The 16,999-nt window shown below is 39.8% G+C and overlaps 1 protein-coding gene across 1 annotated transcript in view; it reads right to left on the reverse strand.

The window, feature by feature from the left end:
- The window catches only part of FGD6 (FYVE, RhoGEF and PH domain containing 6), a 74,995-nt gene that overhangs the window by 49,265 nt on the left and 8,731 nt on the right, over window positions 1-16,999 (reverse strand). The window contains exon 2 of the mRNA XM_080392604.1: window positions 13,533-15,951. Coding sequence (XP_080248730.1) covers window positions 13,533-15,951 — 2,419 coding nt within the window. The remainder of the gene's footprint in view (window positions 1-13,532; window positions 15,952-16,999) is intronic.

The raw sequence follows: 16,999 nt of genomic DNA on the forward strand, positions 1-16,999 counted from the left end.
AGGAGATGGTGACAAAGTCACTATGTTGATCTGCCTTTATCAGTCATGTGCCACAGAACATGTGCCTCTCCTTGGACCTTATGCCATCACAAATACCACAGCTTTTTTGTTGAAACAGAAAGCAGTTCTGTGTTTACTGATTGCTCTTTCTGTACTTTGACCTCTGAAGTAATCTATAATGTAAGTGTATATACAGTTCTCTCAAAAGTGATCTCTGGATGAAGTGAAACCCTTGTAGCCTTTATAGTAAATCTTTAAACAGAACCTTTTCTGCCACGTCAATTCCCCTTTTGCAAAATACCACAAGCATGCAGTAATGGTTATTTTTAAGCAGCTCTTCTGATCGGTATTTTGGGGATACCATGAACTATCTCTAGCTTGTTCCCTCTTCATCACGGTTCTTTGTCCTGCCCACAGCACTACAAGAGAGACTTCTGCATTATCGGTCATGTGAAACACCATCACTGCCAACTCACCATGCTGCCCACTGAGTAAGAATACCTTGCCCTATCTTGTGAACAAGTTACCTAAATATAGATGTGGGTTTTTTTTATTTGACACATAAAATGATGGGATCGTTAGTTCGCCTCAGAACGAGCAGTTTATGGGACATAGATTGTGCTGTATTTTCCTAATGCAGTAGTAAAATATTAATGAAAGGACACATGCCAGTCCTAGTAAGACATACAGCAAGATAAACTGTCAAACCTTAAGAACGGCTATCAAACTATTACAGCAGAAAAGTAATCCTAGTCAGCATAAAACTCTCTAATTTCTTAAAAAGATGATCAAGACTAGTTCAGACTATTTGTATTATTGCAGAAGCTTCAAATACACTCAAGGCTTCACTTGTAGGCACTGTTGATTCAGACACTGCATAGGACACTATAGCCTGAAGTCACAATTAACATTTCAGTCTCAGTTCCCAATTCATTTAGAAGGGAGAGAATCTCTCTGAATCATCTCAGTCAAGCTTGAAATACTATATGCCATGGACTGCCCCAACATTAAGTATTTTATAGTATACTGGAATTAATTCCAAGTGTTAGCGTCACCATAACTCCTAAAAAGCAAGTTTCCACAGCTCCAACGTATTTTTTAAAATAGATTCAGCCATGCTGCTACTTGTGGCAAGGAAATGCTACACATTTCCTTATGATCTTCATTATTTTTAGATTTTTTTTCTGCTTACAGTAAGTAATCAAAAATACGTAGGAACACTGAATAAACAGAACCTTGCACACAACACACTACTCAATTATTTTCTCATCCGTTATTTTAAAATGAGTGTCCATTCCACTCTTTGTTTTGTAGGAGTGTCCCAGCATCTTTATCCTTCTTCTGCCTCTTCCTCCAGTATTTCATTGCAGTTTTTTGTGGGTGGCGGTGTTTGTTTGTTAATTTTTAAAGCAAGCCTTTGTCATACAGGCAAAATTACACACACTGAAGTTCCTACTCAACTACAAGATACACACCAAAACATCAGAGAGCCAATAAGCATACCCTACTATAATATTTCATCTCAAAATCTTTTTGTACTGTTACAGCATTTCACAATCCTTTCACAGCTGCTTGCAACCTCACTTTCCTCCAGAGAGACAACAATTACTATTGCTGTTCATCCATTTTCACTTTTTAGTATCATCAGTCCCTGCAATCAATTTCAATAATTAAGGAACATTCAGCTTTTTTTTTTTTTTTTTTAAGACCTAAAAGCACACTGGCTCTCCACGGAGTCAGTAGCTGACATGCTTACTTATTTTTTTCATAAAGCCTCACACTTGTAATAGCTGTAGGTAAGGCAGCATGCCTCACTGACCGATTCCCTCAGTGGATGAGAGTTGTGCACTTCTGGGAAACCCTGAGGATAAAAGACTTTAAAAAGGAGAAAAAAAAATGTCCTATGGCATCTTTTCTGTTAGCTCCTATCTAAATTCAGAATCTCTCTTTTGAGGTAGAAAGGGCTGTAAATACAGAAATCAAGTTAAGAACCCCAAACAACTTAGGAAGCAATTATCTAATTTGGGTGCTCAAGACAACAGAAGACGTTCTTGGAAAGCCAAAGCAAAAATGAAATTATTGCTTGGTTAATTTCCTTGATTTTGTTTTGTGAACTTCCTTTTGCTTTAATTTAATACTTTTATTTAAGTTCAATGTCTTTATTACTTATTTACTGCAAGTTTTTAGAAAAAAGGAAACCAGTTCTGGAAAGCAAGCATACTTGGCAAAGCACAAAGATAACCATGAATACAACCAAGATCACTAGTGAGCTCCTATGACATATTAAGAAGATATATGACAGGATTAGTGATCAGCAAGGTTAATAAAGGCATCAATTAATGTACTTTTTGGATGAGTTACATTTTGCTGCAATACCTCTGCTCCACAACCATCCTGAAGAAGCAAACATCAGCATGTTTCCTTTTGCAAACCTGTCTGGAAAGCATAAAGGTGAACTTCAAATCACTCCAGATGCACCTGGACCCTGACCCATCATATTCACCTCACTGTTAAAACCTCAGATTCTCTGAACAATGGTGACTGTCTACCATTACAGCTAAAAAATACTCCTCCCTCATTGTCCTCTTCACGTCCCCTTGCTTGCATTTCTCCTTCAGGCATACCAGACCATTAAGCAGCAAATGAGGATGAAATGCAGCCTGGACCAGGTGGCTTACTTATCTGAGTTATTCCTACAGCATCAGTTACCTCTGCTTTAATGACAGACGCACCAATGGAAAGAACTGAAGCCGAGATCCTGTCTCTCCTCTCTAGGTGTAGTGGACTGTGTGAAAAAGGGCTGGTGGATACTGCTGCGGCTGTCACAGTGCTGGCTTGGCTGCCAGCACTGGCGACTCGTTGCCTTATTGTATCCAAGCTGCTTGGGCTTCAACTTCTCTGCCAAAAATGGTGCTTTTTCACAGTGAGATATAGCAGGGTGTCCTCTCAAATAGTGTTTTACATGATAGCGTTAAAGTTATGCCATTTGTTCTTCTGCAGTGACAGCCCAATGATTTTAGTAAGTCCTTCGTATTATTAGGACTAATAACAACACAAAAGGCAATAGACCAGGAATTTTTCTTGATCTGATGCTAAGGAACACAACAGACACTTAATGTTGATCTCCCTTTTATTTATATTTTTTAAGACCACCTGAAGAGATTGCATCTGTGAGATTCATTAGTTCCTTTTGCAAGCTATCCTTCCTTGGTGACATGGCCGAGGAATGAAATAGACGTCTACAACAGTTTTTAAAAAAACCAAAGCACCACAAAACAAGAGGCAAACAAATTAGACCAATGAATCCATGATTATTTGCATCACTTATAACTGTTGTGCTATATTCTCTCCAGGCCCGTTAGGGACCTTTAAGGATACAATTACAAACATAAACACTTCTCAGGAACCACAGCTAGAAAACAGAAACAACCAGCATCCAGCTGAGCAACTCGAAAATATTTTGTGCACGTCAGGTTACTTTTTCCAGTTGCAATTTAAAGACTTCAAGAATTGAAACAGCATTATTTTAAACAATGTCATACATACTGTATGCATGCCCAAGCGTCTATATTTTTTTATAGGAAGTCAGGATCATTGGTGACAGTGATATGCTGTCAAAAGAGAAGCTTAAGACAATCTATTTGAAATGGATTTTGGTTCAGAGCCTCTTGTACTTCGAAAGCTGCCTGCTACCTCCTGGGTAACGGGCTGGCTGTAGAGAGGCCAGTAGGAATGCTGGGAGTTCCTGCCAAGAGAAATGCCAAGAACTACCCTCTTTGTTCTGGTCTTTACCCCTGGCACTCCCTGCTCACACCTGGGTTTTCTGGGCAAGACGAATATCACAAACACTGCTGAGAGCTGCCACCATATTTAGCCTGTTAGATCATGCCACTGGCAGCTTCTTCTGTACTTGGCTGAGCATGTTGCAAACTGCAATACCTGATTTGCTGGAACCAAGTTATCCTAGCATTTGTAGTCAGCAGCATTTAGTTTAGCATTTGTTATCCTCAGGCCAAGACAGCACTTCTTTCTTTCCTCAACAAGAAGAAATTAAATCTGACTCACATTCCAAGCAAAAAGTAAGGCATTTGTCATATGTGTTTCACACTTAATAAATTTTGTATTTTTTTTTTTAAGCAATCCGTTGTGTCAGTCACCCTACTTCAGGCACACTATGATCAATAGTCTTGCGCATACTTCTTTGCACGATTTTAAAAAGCACAGCTTAAAGAAGGTGCAAACAGCTCTCAGATTATCTTCATATTTAGCTGCGATTTGAACACACAAGCTCCCGCGGGTGGAAGCGTCCAGGGGACCGCTCTCGCCACAAGCAGCCTCCCATGCTCAAGAGAGGCATCTTCAGTGAGACCATTTGTTGACAATTCCTCAGTTCCTTGGAAAGTTCAACATAAACACACATGCATGCTTCAGATGTTTCCACACTCACCATAGAAAAGCCACAATAAAAAAACCCCAAAAACCCGAGAGATCTCAGTTTTACAAGCCTTCAAGAACACGGGTGCCCGCAGCAGGCCAGTGCAGCTCCCAAGGCAGCACGGCACAGCTGGTATCGTGACAAGCAGGAGACACAGTCACACTGCCCTGCTTCTGCTGGGACAGCCCCAGCAAAAGTGCCAAAAGGAGATCATGCCAGTGTAGCAGAACATAATCGAAGAGGACACAAGGGGACAGTTTCAACCATTGATACCGGGAAGTGAAACACTGTGCCGAACCCCTGAGATTTTAATCCTTGCCTGGAGACTTGTACAGGAGAAGGAGTTGCTGCATCAGTTCTTTCCACCACCACCCAAAGCTGTGAGGGATTACTTGCCTTCTCAGGTAGGTAAACAGGGAAGTCTTCGCAGAATTTACAGCTTTTTGCCTTCCCTTATCACCAATTCTCATTTCATAGGGAGAGCTGCAATGCTCACGGCCAAGACCTTTGGAAAAAAGCTCCAGGCATGGAAGTGATAAAGAATATAAATCAGGACCACCAAAATACAGCACTTATTTACAATCAGGACATGCTATTCTAACTTCTCTCAGTCCACAAAACAGACACATAGTGGGAAAAGGTTTATTGGGAAAAAGACAGCAGGATCAGAAGAAACATAATACTTTACTTCCCAGTCACAGAACAAAAAGAAAAACCACAACACAACTCCAGCACACACTAAATAGACTTCTAGAAAACTATAATAAAAATGTGACAAAATTTCAAACCAAACACATCAAATAGGAAAGGGAAAACCTATACCAAGTGAGAACAAAACCTCCTATTAATACTCATTTCAAACAAAATTGATTTCACCTTGCCAGAGCTACCATGGAGTTCCATTGTATAACTACTACTCCTCCACTAAAATCAGAGTTAAGGCAAGGCCCTAAATATCTCCTATATTGATTCATCATTGTTTTTATGATTTTTGGGTGACTTTATCCCTGAAATCAGGGCTGTGCACAACCTATTGCACTCCAATTTTATGTGTTGGATAGCTAGAAAATGACAAGAAAGTGCTAAACAGCAGAGTACTCAAAAGGTTGTGACTTAGATCTAAAATAAATGTGGAGTGACTTAACTCTTAAATACACGACTGCCTACATGTGTGGGAGCTGATGCGGCTCCAGGCTGCTGGAAAACAGAGGTTGAAACAGTTTGGTTGAGACCAGCACAGACTACCTGTAAAAAATAACTGAGCTGTTAGCAAGATTGGACTTGTGCGCTCTCTTCCTCTAATCTTTTGCACAGATTAGAGGAAGAATGGGATTTAGACACTTTTTCTAAACTATTCCGCTCATCTCAAAATCAATACCGAACATCCAGCCCCCAGGAACACCACTGGGGGAGGAAAAACAGAACATAAAAAAATCCACCAAACTCTGCACAGTTGAAATCACTGAGCTCAGTTGTAGCTCAGGTTGTAGCTATCAAAATAGCAGTTTTGATAAAAACTCCTTTTATTTATTTACAGGCAAAAATCTTAAGAGATTTTTTTTTAGTCCACTTTGCTTGAGTGGAGCACGAAGATATTTCAAAGAAAAATTAAAACTTGCATAAACTCAGCATTTTTAAAAGAAATGTCTCTGATTCTAGCATCTAAAATAAAGCCTGCATTCCTTAGCATAAATTTTGTCTGAAAAAACACAGCTGCACAGTTTTGTATGTCTATTCGTTAAAACATCTTTAAATTGATCAAATAGAGATGTTGGACAAATGAGGCATATTAATATAACTGTTGATATTTAAATAGAAACTGAAGTTAATATTTTGATTGCTTTCTTCCAACATTCATTTTATGCCCCCCAAAATCTTACTATTTCACATATACAATTATATTAGACCTTGCCACAGTTAAAATATCACCATACAAACCAGAGTACCACCGAGCTTCACAAAAATGTTTCCTGAGCTAACACTGAAGAAAACCCACAGGAAAAGGCTGTTGTTGAGCATATAAATGGGTCTTTCATCAGTTCTCATGTCACATTTGACTCTCCATTCTACATCTGTGATACTCTCTGGAGCTATGTGTTAACCTGCAATTTATACCACTGCTGGCAACTGGAGACAGAGTGTGCATGTCAGAGGCAAGGGAGAAATGCCATATATTTGTAGAGTGACAAATGTACGACGTTACCTTAGCTTCTCCCATTTTAAGGAAAAGGAAATACATATGAAGAGTGCCAAAATTAGGAAAAAAACAAACACAGAATAAAAGAGGAAAGCAAAAGTGTTGCAGATTAATTTATGAAAGTGTGTGACACCTGAGTTCCTGTTATCCATAAACAGGTGGGTTAGGAAGCAGAGTAAAGGACACAGGGGTTTTTTTGTGCTGCTTTGCTTACTTCAGGCTCCCCCACATCATGCTAAGTCACCCTTCAGCTGAAGGGAAGGGCTGACACACTGAGCTGAGGTGACGTCACCAGGAGGAAAGACGAGGACATCCTTGTATTGTACCAGGGGGATCGATGGGAACAGCACAATTAAGACATTTTTGCCATCTGTGGTGAGCACTTCTTCAATGGGAAACAAAGGATAGCACAGTTTACCCTTAAAATGGCTCTTAATGCAGATGGACTGCACGGGCTACAAGGTTAGTGTGATGTAATTTTCTAGACTGCACAAGACTGACAAAAAAAAGCACCAAATCTTTTGGAGAGTGGCAAAGGGATCTGCCCAGCAACCAGGGAGCACTCCCCAGCAGTGCTGCCTCATCACCATCGCTGCTGCCACCGTCAGCTTTCCCCGTCTCATACTTACAAACACACCCCACCCAGCCTTGACTACACTTCATGAAAAGATATCAAGAACTTGAACTACATCTGCTTTTATGTAACACTTGTAATGCCATCCAGTAAGTTAGAAGTCTTTCATTATGGCACCTCCAACCCTGCCAAAAGTTTCCCTATGTGCTGTGTCCACGTCAACCTGCTTCACCCACATCTTTCATTTACTAAAACCAACAGGGAGCTCTTGAAAACAGGAATGAAAGGAATACCAAAGACAGAAATTCTCTTTCATTACAATCTTGGAGATCCTCCAACTGTTTTCATTTTGTAAGACCTTTCAAACCTTTTCAAGACTGGATTATATACTAAAATAATGGACTTGGTATTAGAAAAATACAGTTCTCCAACTCCTTTCCCTTGTTGGAGAGGGGAGCATCAGACTTCAGAATCTTCCCCAATGTCAAAACAGATGAAATCATCTCATCTCAAACATTTGGATGAGAATGGGTGAAGATTCTTTCAAAGCAAGAAATTCCTATTTAGTCTGATTTAGGAAAAAAAAAAAAAAAAAAAAAAAAGGTGAGGGGATGGATTGGCATACTCCTAGATTGCTTTAGAAGATTTAAGTATTGTCCCAAAGGGCATATCTCCTTCTTATAATACATGCATCTTATTTCATGTAGTATAGCAGACTAAACTGTAAAGCTGTATAACCAAAAGACATCCCAAAACTAAGGAAAACTTCTCTTACTGGAGAAGCAGAACATGGAGACACTGACTTGCTTGAAGTTTCTTGCAAGGAAAGGGAAGAAACCCCAAAACACTGCACATGCTTTCCTAAGGGAGAAAAAAAAATCACTGTCTCTCATGTAGTTTCACAGGCTATCCTAGTAGTGTATAAAATAATTAACTTGACACTACAAAATAGAGTAAATCCAGACCCAAGGTCAGTGATTTTACTAACCCTCAGGAAAGAGAAGGAACTCCAGAGAGCAGCATACAGCCCCAGGATCAGAGTCCCACCACTGCATGCACCCAATTCCTTCCCAAAGTCCCTGTGTCAGAACATCAGTATCCCCAAGCAACAGCACTACCACTTCTCGCCAATATTTCAGTTTCTCATTGATTTGGACTCTGGTTAGACACACCTAATTTCATTACAGAATTTGTTTCTTCACCATCTGTAGAAGCAAAACGGCACATTCCTTATGCTTGGTAGCCAAGAATTTCTTTGTCCATTCCCTGCTCCGGAGCACCAGAGCTGAGACTGCCAGACAGGCTTTGTATTCAGCCTTGGAGGGGATGGGAAGCAGAGATCTGAGCCTTCTGACTCACTCTTTACTGACAAGCCCTTGGAACTGGCAGAAGCCTGCCAGCTGCATGACATGTACGTGAGAAAGCGAGGGGGGGGGGGGGGGGGGGCGGGGGGGAGAAGAGAGAGGCAAGCTCAAGGAAGCAGAATACAAAAAGAAAGCCAGTGATAACATGACCGAAGATAAGGAAGCCTGATAGGAAACCTAAACAGTGTATTATCAAAGCTATTCCACTAAAACCTGAGGTACAATTGCAGAGAAAGAATTTAACGAACAACTAAGGGTGGCAGAAGCCAACTAGAATCACAGGGGGAGACTGAACACATGGCAAGACTGCAGAGCTGATGGAGGAAAAGGAACCTGCCTTCTTCAGATCAGAAAGTAATCCACTATCACCTTTTAGTAGTGTATGAAATCCAAAAGATCTACATACCTAGCATCTACTTATCAGGAAGTTATATCCTTCAATAAAAAGAAAATGTGGTTTTTAATGTATAAATATAACACCTTCAATATCTAAACTTTATTTTGCGCATTCAAATCTCAGTATAAGTGTTTCAAAACTGTTTTTAAATGCCATTTAGACCCTACAGTATTTTATTAATTTAGTGGTTCTGAATGGGATTTTACAATTGAAAAGAAAAGCCCTTCCCTAATGCAGCCAATCTCTAAACACCACCACATTTATCTGGTACAATATTGCTCATCAGAAGCATGTCTCAACCCTAACAAAGTTCAGTACATCAAAGAGGAATATCTATCAAAGTGCTTAACCACACAGATTTCAATACTAAATTCAATATTCCAGGAAAGCTTTCATGGACACTTAATTGACCTCTGGGGACTCAGTCACCAAAGCAGAATTTAGTCCAAAAAACCTAAGCTTACAAAAAAACCAATGGATTATTCTAAGTCCACAGGGGTGGGAAAAATAGGAAGCAGTATTTAATTAAACCAACATGAAGATATCAAAGGGTTGTTGTCACATGGTACTCCCCCAGCCCTTTGCAAAGATAAATCCTAGCCACAATCACAATGACACAGCTATAAATCTTGTCAAAATCAATTTGCAGTCATGCACATTTGCAACATTTTGAAGGAACGCTGTCCAAAGTAGGCAGTAAATACAATATGCTATTCCCTGAAGGGTGAAGGAGCAGACTCGCTCAACCTGAAGTACAATTCTCTTGCCTAGAACAATGTAACAGAGACCAAAAGGAAGCCCACAAGATCCAGAAAAGTGTAAGTTTCTGTCTTCTGCAGCATGACACACATTCCAGCGCATGTTCCTTTGCATCTTTAGATTACTGGACAAATATATACTCAATTTTAATTTTAGTTTTAAGGAAAATTTTGCTGTTCTCCTCAGTAAAGGTTTGTCACTGAAAAGAGGAGAGCCAATGCATAAATATTTCTTTCATTAGGAGGTTTTAAGAAAGAAAAAACCCCAACAAAACAAAAAGGTGTCCCTTCAAAACAGAACCATTACAACTACCAGTCTCTGACAACATTACAATGCATTGTGGCCATAGCAAGCAGCACTCACTTTTCAGGCCTGAACCATTCATTTCTCAAAAAAAATCCAAAACAACCCAAACCAAAAGAGCTGCTTCCCCTGTTATCTGCAACTAGATAATTACATTTAAAACATCTTTCACATTTAACAGTAAATTTTTCATCCCACAGCATCTATTCTTCACTCATTTTGTTTACAGAGTCCTTAGAATAACACATTAATCTTAATTATCCATTTGAAATTGGTAGTCAGACAGGTAGGCTAGGATAAAATAAACCATCCTTAAAAAGCTGTTTCAAGAGACTGTTTTTCTATAGTGGAAACAAAACATGGATTATCTGCTCCCAAGGTATTGTCATTACTTTGTTGAGAATATTCCCCTGAACTACTGAATACAAGAAAAACCCTTCAGTCTTCCCTCGGCAGCACCTGTCCCAGCTCCGTTGCTCACCCCGTATCAGGACCCTAGTTTTCTTCCTTTCAAATCCAAGCCCACCTTCAGCTGATGTCAACCTCCCTTCTAGTAACTCAAAAATCAAGTGGTAAGTGACAGCTGATATCCACCATTGATTACGCAAGCCCACCATTTGCATTTATATGTGAGAAGGCCCAAGCAAACAAAATTATATGTGTTATTAAATTCAGATACAAGTTAGAATAAGAGTGTCAGATGCTATGTCCATGCTCCATTAGAGCATAATGGTTTCATCAAATGGGATCGGGATGAAATTTCTCAGCAACCATCGAAGCACTACGTACATTATGAAAATTTTATTTCTTCCTCCAGAAAGAGATGTAACATCAGGTAAAAACACCACTAAACACTTCTGGTAATGGCAAGCCTGGCATTCAGACTTAATATACTGCGTATGTGTTATTATGACTCGAAGTGTAGGCAATCAGTCTACGAATTTCTCAGAAGAACAATCTCCTTTGTACATTGGCTTTAATCATAAGATAATTTGCTTTAAGATCCCCATTAGCAGTGCATTACAGGAGTTTTATGTGCCATGATCTAGGAAAAAAAAGAGCTAAGTGCGTGTTCTGACAGGCTGGGGAAAATGCAAGCCGTAATTATTTCAGTAACATCAGCCTGTTTCTTTAACTGGTTTTATAATACCACCTGGCCCAGGAAAGGATAAAAGGCTCTTAAAGAACTATGCAGAAAAGGTAAGATGACATTGATAAAGAAGCTTCAAAAGATTTGAGATAACAATGGATGGGAAAACGGGAGAAGCTGCCTGTCTGGTTCCATCTGGGCAAGGACCCTTACACCTCCCAAGCCAGAGCAAAAGCGAATACCTGTACCTGCTCTTCCAGCAGCAGCTGAACCGGGTTAGGAGACCACTGCCCCATTATTTTCCCTTTTTTTCCTAGGGATTTCTTTGCTCCTAGTGATCTACTAAAGTAACTGCATGCATTAACTGCTAAGGTAGTTTCTAACAATATAATTTAGTTTAAAATAAACACTTACATAAAGTGCTCTGGTTATGGGGTTTTGTGTGCTTTTTAAAGAAAACCACAAACCCAGTTATGTCAAGAACATCCAGCTTAGGGAGCAACTACAGATGCAGACGTGCCAGGGTGCAAGAGATCACTGAAACCCTTAAATCATCATTAGTACTGGGCAAGGTTTGTGTGGTGAGCGAATAGATCTCACACACTCAGCCAGGTAAGAAAACTACAGAATTTTACTCAAGGCGCAACTGCAGTCTCATGGCTACCATGGTTCATACAGCAAAACTGTCCTCTTCTTTTCCTAAAGAAAATACAAGCATTCACCTGGATCCAGAACCACAACACAAACCAAAACAGATAGCATAAACACATAAAACATATCCTTATTTAAGTTTGGTCTCACCCTTCTTGGGTAAATCAAATCAAAAGTATACCAAGAGAATGCAGTGAAAACCCCTGAAAGACAGCTGAAGATTAGACTTAAACAAAAAGCAATCGCTCAGTCAAGAACGCCAAGTATACCAAAGACAAAACCAAGAAACACTCCACTGTAAACAAGAAAAATACACAACAGCCACATGAATAAATCTACAAATGTCGAGCCCATAACCAGGAACCCTGCTTCCCGTGGTAAGGCTTCATGCTTTCCATCAAACAGTCCAATGTTGAGAATATCAACTCTATAAACAGTTATTAAGACAGGATACCACTTAAAATCATAGAATCATAGACTCATTTAGGTTGGAAAAGACCTTTAAGATCATCAAGTCCAACCATTAAATTTATCTGTCTCGTCCTATATAAAAGGATATGCTCCCCTAAAGAACAGCCAGCTCTCAGATTCTTTGGAGCATGTGTTTGCTACACACGCATCCAAAATGAAATGAAGCTTAGTATCTCTCAGTGAAACATGAAGTTAAACGTGACTATCTATAAGCTAGCTCATTTATTGTCATTATGCATATGTTCTCAACAGTGTAAGGAAGTTTGCTGGGGACTATGAAATACAGAGTCTGCATATTTAATTCAAATCCTTATTGCTGGTTTGAGATAAATCTTTAGGATCTGTAAGACCAACCGAGTCGCTGAAGTTAAGAGGTTAAATGATACTGTATTGGGTCAAAACAATGCTTCATCTGTTACCAAACTCCAACAGACACAGTAAACGATGCTATTTAGGGAGAACACAAAAGCCTGGCCACTCTCTGTGGTGCATCTCTCTTCCCAGCATCCACAGTCACAGCATTACAGATATTAAAGATATGTGTTCCTGCCTATTCCATTTAGCATCTGTTTTGGATATATCTATAAATCAGTCCAATTCCTTTTTTTAATCTGCTGATCTTATCTGTCTTCATCACCTTCTGAGACAACGAAACACGACAGCAACCTGCAGAGTCACCAAACCCATGCTTCAGCAATATTCTGTAAGTCACACAGAAGTCACGCATCACTACTACCTTTGCTGGGAGCACAGGGAGATACAGAAGACTCACTACATTCAGGGAGAGGCAGCATCTGTTGTTATACCCAAAAAGCTGTCAAGACCTGATGAAGAATTTGCATACCCAAAAGCCTGTCTGCTTTTCCCAGCTCTATCAGCTGATCTCAAAATATATTAATTCCCCCTACAAACATAGCAACTATGCACTCTATGGACGCTTATTCAAGTTCACCCTGAACCTGTGGTAAGGTTTATTCCTCCCCATTTAAGTATTCTTGGATACAAATACATGATTGTATCCGATTTGCTTTAATTAAATCTGGAAAAGCACATACGTTAGTTTCCCAAAGTTTGATCATACATGAGGAATAACTAGCTTACTTTTGACTCTTCACCAAGTGCGAGCACTTTTCAAAACAGCAAAAGCATATGGAAAGCAGTGACTGTCCTGGTGACATTTAATGGAAGGGGTACAACCTCAAGTCATCCTCTAAACATGTTTACAACCAACAGAGTTACAATGGAGAAGTAAAAACTTCTGGTTTTATTTTATCTGCCAAGTCTCAAATACCTGCTTGTAGCTTCACAAAGCTCCTCAACCTCATAGAAGCCAGGGCTCTGGTCTTCCATGCTGCTGGAGTTCTGCCAGTCAAAACAGAGACGTCTCCCAGCACCCATAGCAAAAGGCAAGTTCTCATACTCGGGTATTTCCTCATAGTGACGCACGTTTTGATACTCGGGAGCACAAGTGCTGGTTACAGAATTCAAATGCATTTGTGACAAATTCTCTCCCAAAAGTATGTGCCCATCTAAAGACTCCAGTCTTTGGTTATTCCGCATCTCAGGTTGACTTCTGTTTCTTTGCCTCTTCTTCTGTAATGCTGGACTACTTATTTCTATGGAACGTACCTTGGCAGATTTAGCTTTCCTTTCATTGCCTACAGATGCTATATTCCGGTTGTTACCACTTCCACACCCATCCCCGGTGGAAAGGTTGGCAATAGCACTATCCATTGACTGGCTGCCTTTAGACAGAAATTTTTGGAAGTCGCTTTTCATTAAGCAAACTGACAGCTTCATGTTGAGAAATTTTTTCAAGCTATTTTTCTTCTGATGGTCTTTGCAAGGCTTGTCTGTCCTTTCCATGTCCACAGAAGAGAGAGATTTGGCTCTAGGCTTCGTCACAACGGTCAAGTGGGTGAAGCTGGTAGCAATGTTAGCAGTTTTTAACGATTCAGGATTTCCTGAAAACGGAAGAATAGGATGAGGTAACTTCCAGATAGGTTTCTCAGAAGATCGTTTAGGTATGTCACAGGATGACAGTGCATGTGGCTCCTTGGCTGGCAGATGCGTGAAGTGAGATGCTTCTAGAACACTGTTCGATTTGTCCTCACTGGAGCTGTAGGAACTTTTCTCCACCAGCTCTGCTGATGCAGCTTTTTTCAGCAGGCCAGCAGCTGGAAGGCTGTGCCTCTGTGGTTTCTTAGGAACTGTTTTTGGAGAACTTTCATCCTTTATTTTAACTTCTTTATCTTCCAATTTTTGTGGGGAAACATGAAGACTATTGGAAGCTGAGTGCTGACTGCTAGTTAATTTGAGTTGCTTTGGCAAACTCATGGACAAAGCATCACACCTGACAAAGTTAGTTCTTTTGTCCACAGCATCTAGCATACCGGTATCATCTATCATCTCATCCATGGAGTTAACTAAGTTATGGTCTGCACCTAAAGAACATTCAACACTTTCCACCAAATCAGAAGTTTTGTGTGACAACTGAGGCAAAAGATTTTGTGATGCTGACTCTTCCATAGCTGGTTCCTTCACTTGATGCTTTTTGTCTGCGTTGCTTTGAGTTACCTCACATTTTTCAGGATGAAGCACTTCCGTATTATTGTTATAGCAAACACTTTGACCAAGGATATTAATTTTTGCTGGCTTTTTAAAGCTTTGGTCCACAAGCCCAAAGGAATCTTTCTCTGCATTAGATGGTTCTTTTGTTCCTTCTCCTGTGGTATCTATGCCATCCTGACGGACTAGACATGCAGCACGTGGCTTTCTTGGCTTAGGGATAGGAAGCACTTTTGAGCTCAGGACTGAAGATATTTCAAAGGAGGCTTTATCAGCATCTGCTTTCATACCTATTTCACCTGAAAATGTACTATCACTATTTAAATTTTCATTTTCCAGGTTTTCCTGGTCCAATGGGCAAGAGCAACTATGGTTATTTTCAGTCAAACCAGGACAAATTTCAGACATCTGAAACTCATTAGCAGTGAGCTTACCATCAGTATTTTGTTGCTTTCCTTTAGCTACCTCAGAAGACAATGAAGACTGTATAAGTTCCATAAACTCTCTTTTAACATCATTCTTGGAACTGCTGCCATCCCCTTTGTCAAGTCTGTCTGCATGCCTGTGCCTCACAGGACTGTTATTGGGAAACACACTATGAGTTAGAACGTCCTTAAGTTTCTCTTCCAAAATGCTGGCTTTCAAAACCACCTGATTTCTATTTACTGGTTTTTCATTGTGACTATTGCCCAGACCTGGTGTGGTTTTTTCACCAACTTTGATGTTTTCTAAGTTTTCAAATTGCTCAAAAATAATCTGAGTTTTACAGGCGTTCTCCCCATTTCCAAGCTTCTGAAGGCATTCAAATTTGCAAGATGACATTGGTAGAATATATGCTGCGTTACCAGTACTCCCTTCCGAGGCTTCATTTTTATAGTTCAAGTGGTCTAGCGTTTGAGAAGAATCTCCCCTGTGCTCCTCAAAGCTTTTTGTGCTTTTTTGTATAGACAATGGAGGTTTAACTTCTGGAATGGATGAGCTCTTTAGAACCTTTGGTTTTGGTGCAATTGCTGGCTTGGTTTTCCTTGCTGCTTGTATAACACCAGAAAGTACAACATCGGGCTTCGGTGCAACAGGTGGAGGTGTTGCCTTGTGTCCTACCACAAATTTTGGTTTGGGGGCCACTGGCGGCTTCTTAATTTCTAGAAAGGATGGAAAACAAAGACTTTAGTCACCATGAGCCCACAGAACAACTTCACCTGCACCACAGTATTATTAGAAGTTCTGCAAAACATTTAAAGCATGTGATCTACAAGATGTCAGTCTGTGTATGTATACATTTTCCTCTTAAAAGCATTCCTCCCTTCCCTACCACTGCTTTTTTACTAGTTGCCTTTCTTTGTTTTAACAGACGCAATCAAGGAATTGTAGGAAAAGTCTTCAAGGGTAACTTATTTGTTAAAAAGCAGTTTAATTTTATGAAAGTGTATCTCCTTGCTCAGATGCTAAGTATGACGCTAATAAAAACAGGGCAGATTAACCTGGTTTTGCAGTTTGAACTACTAGAATACTGTTTAAAAACTGTGTAAATATGTTAAGTGCCTCATGTATAATAAGCCATGAAGATAACAGAACAGCTAGGGTAACTACCAGGACAGTTCAGTCCCTTCCCCTGCCACCTTTGGAAAATGTGTAACCTAAATTACCCTTTTCCCTTCTTCTTCTTCTTTTCAAACAATACTGAAATGCATTATTGTATCAGCTGTAGAACTGGCACGTCATTACCATCAGTTCAGTGAAATGAGCCCATGGTGTGAACACATGTAACGCAGTAATGGGTAGCAAGTCAGTACCCTCCTTCCGTGCATCTTATAAAAATTACTCTTCCCAACATGTTACTGTCTGACCTAGAAATAGTAACGACTGCCATGACTTATGACCTACTTGACAGCAGAAGATGACAAACCTGGGGGAGAGTGGACAGCAGGAAAAGGAGTACATGAGGAACTTTGAGATTATAGAGTTTTGATTGTGGCATTGGTTTGGGGTTTTTTTGTTTGGTTGTTTGGTTTGTGGGGGTTTTTTATTTAATGGATGCCTGAAACATTTTAATATTGCAGGAGATCTTTTATGACCAATTTATTTCCATATGCTGTAATAATTTCAGATTTCTAAAGTGCTCTGAAGTGATTTTTGACATACCAGAACTCATTCATAAAGTAAACAATCTTCTCATTCTGTTTTTTTATG

Source organism: Falco punctatus, assembly GCF_963210335.1.
Source record: "Falco punctatus genome assembly, chromosome: 6".
NCBI classification, from domain to species: domain Eukaryota; kingdom Metazoa; phylum Chordata; class Aves; order Falconiformes; family Falconidae; genus Falco; species Falco punctatus.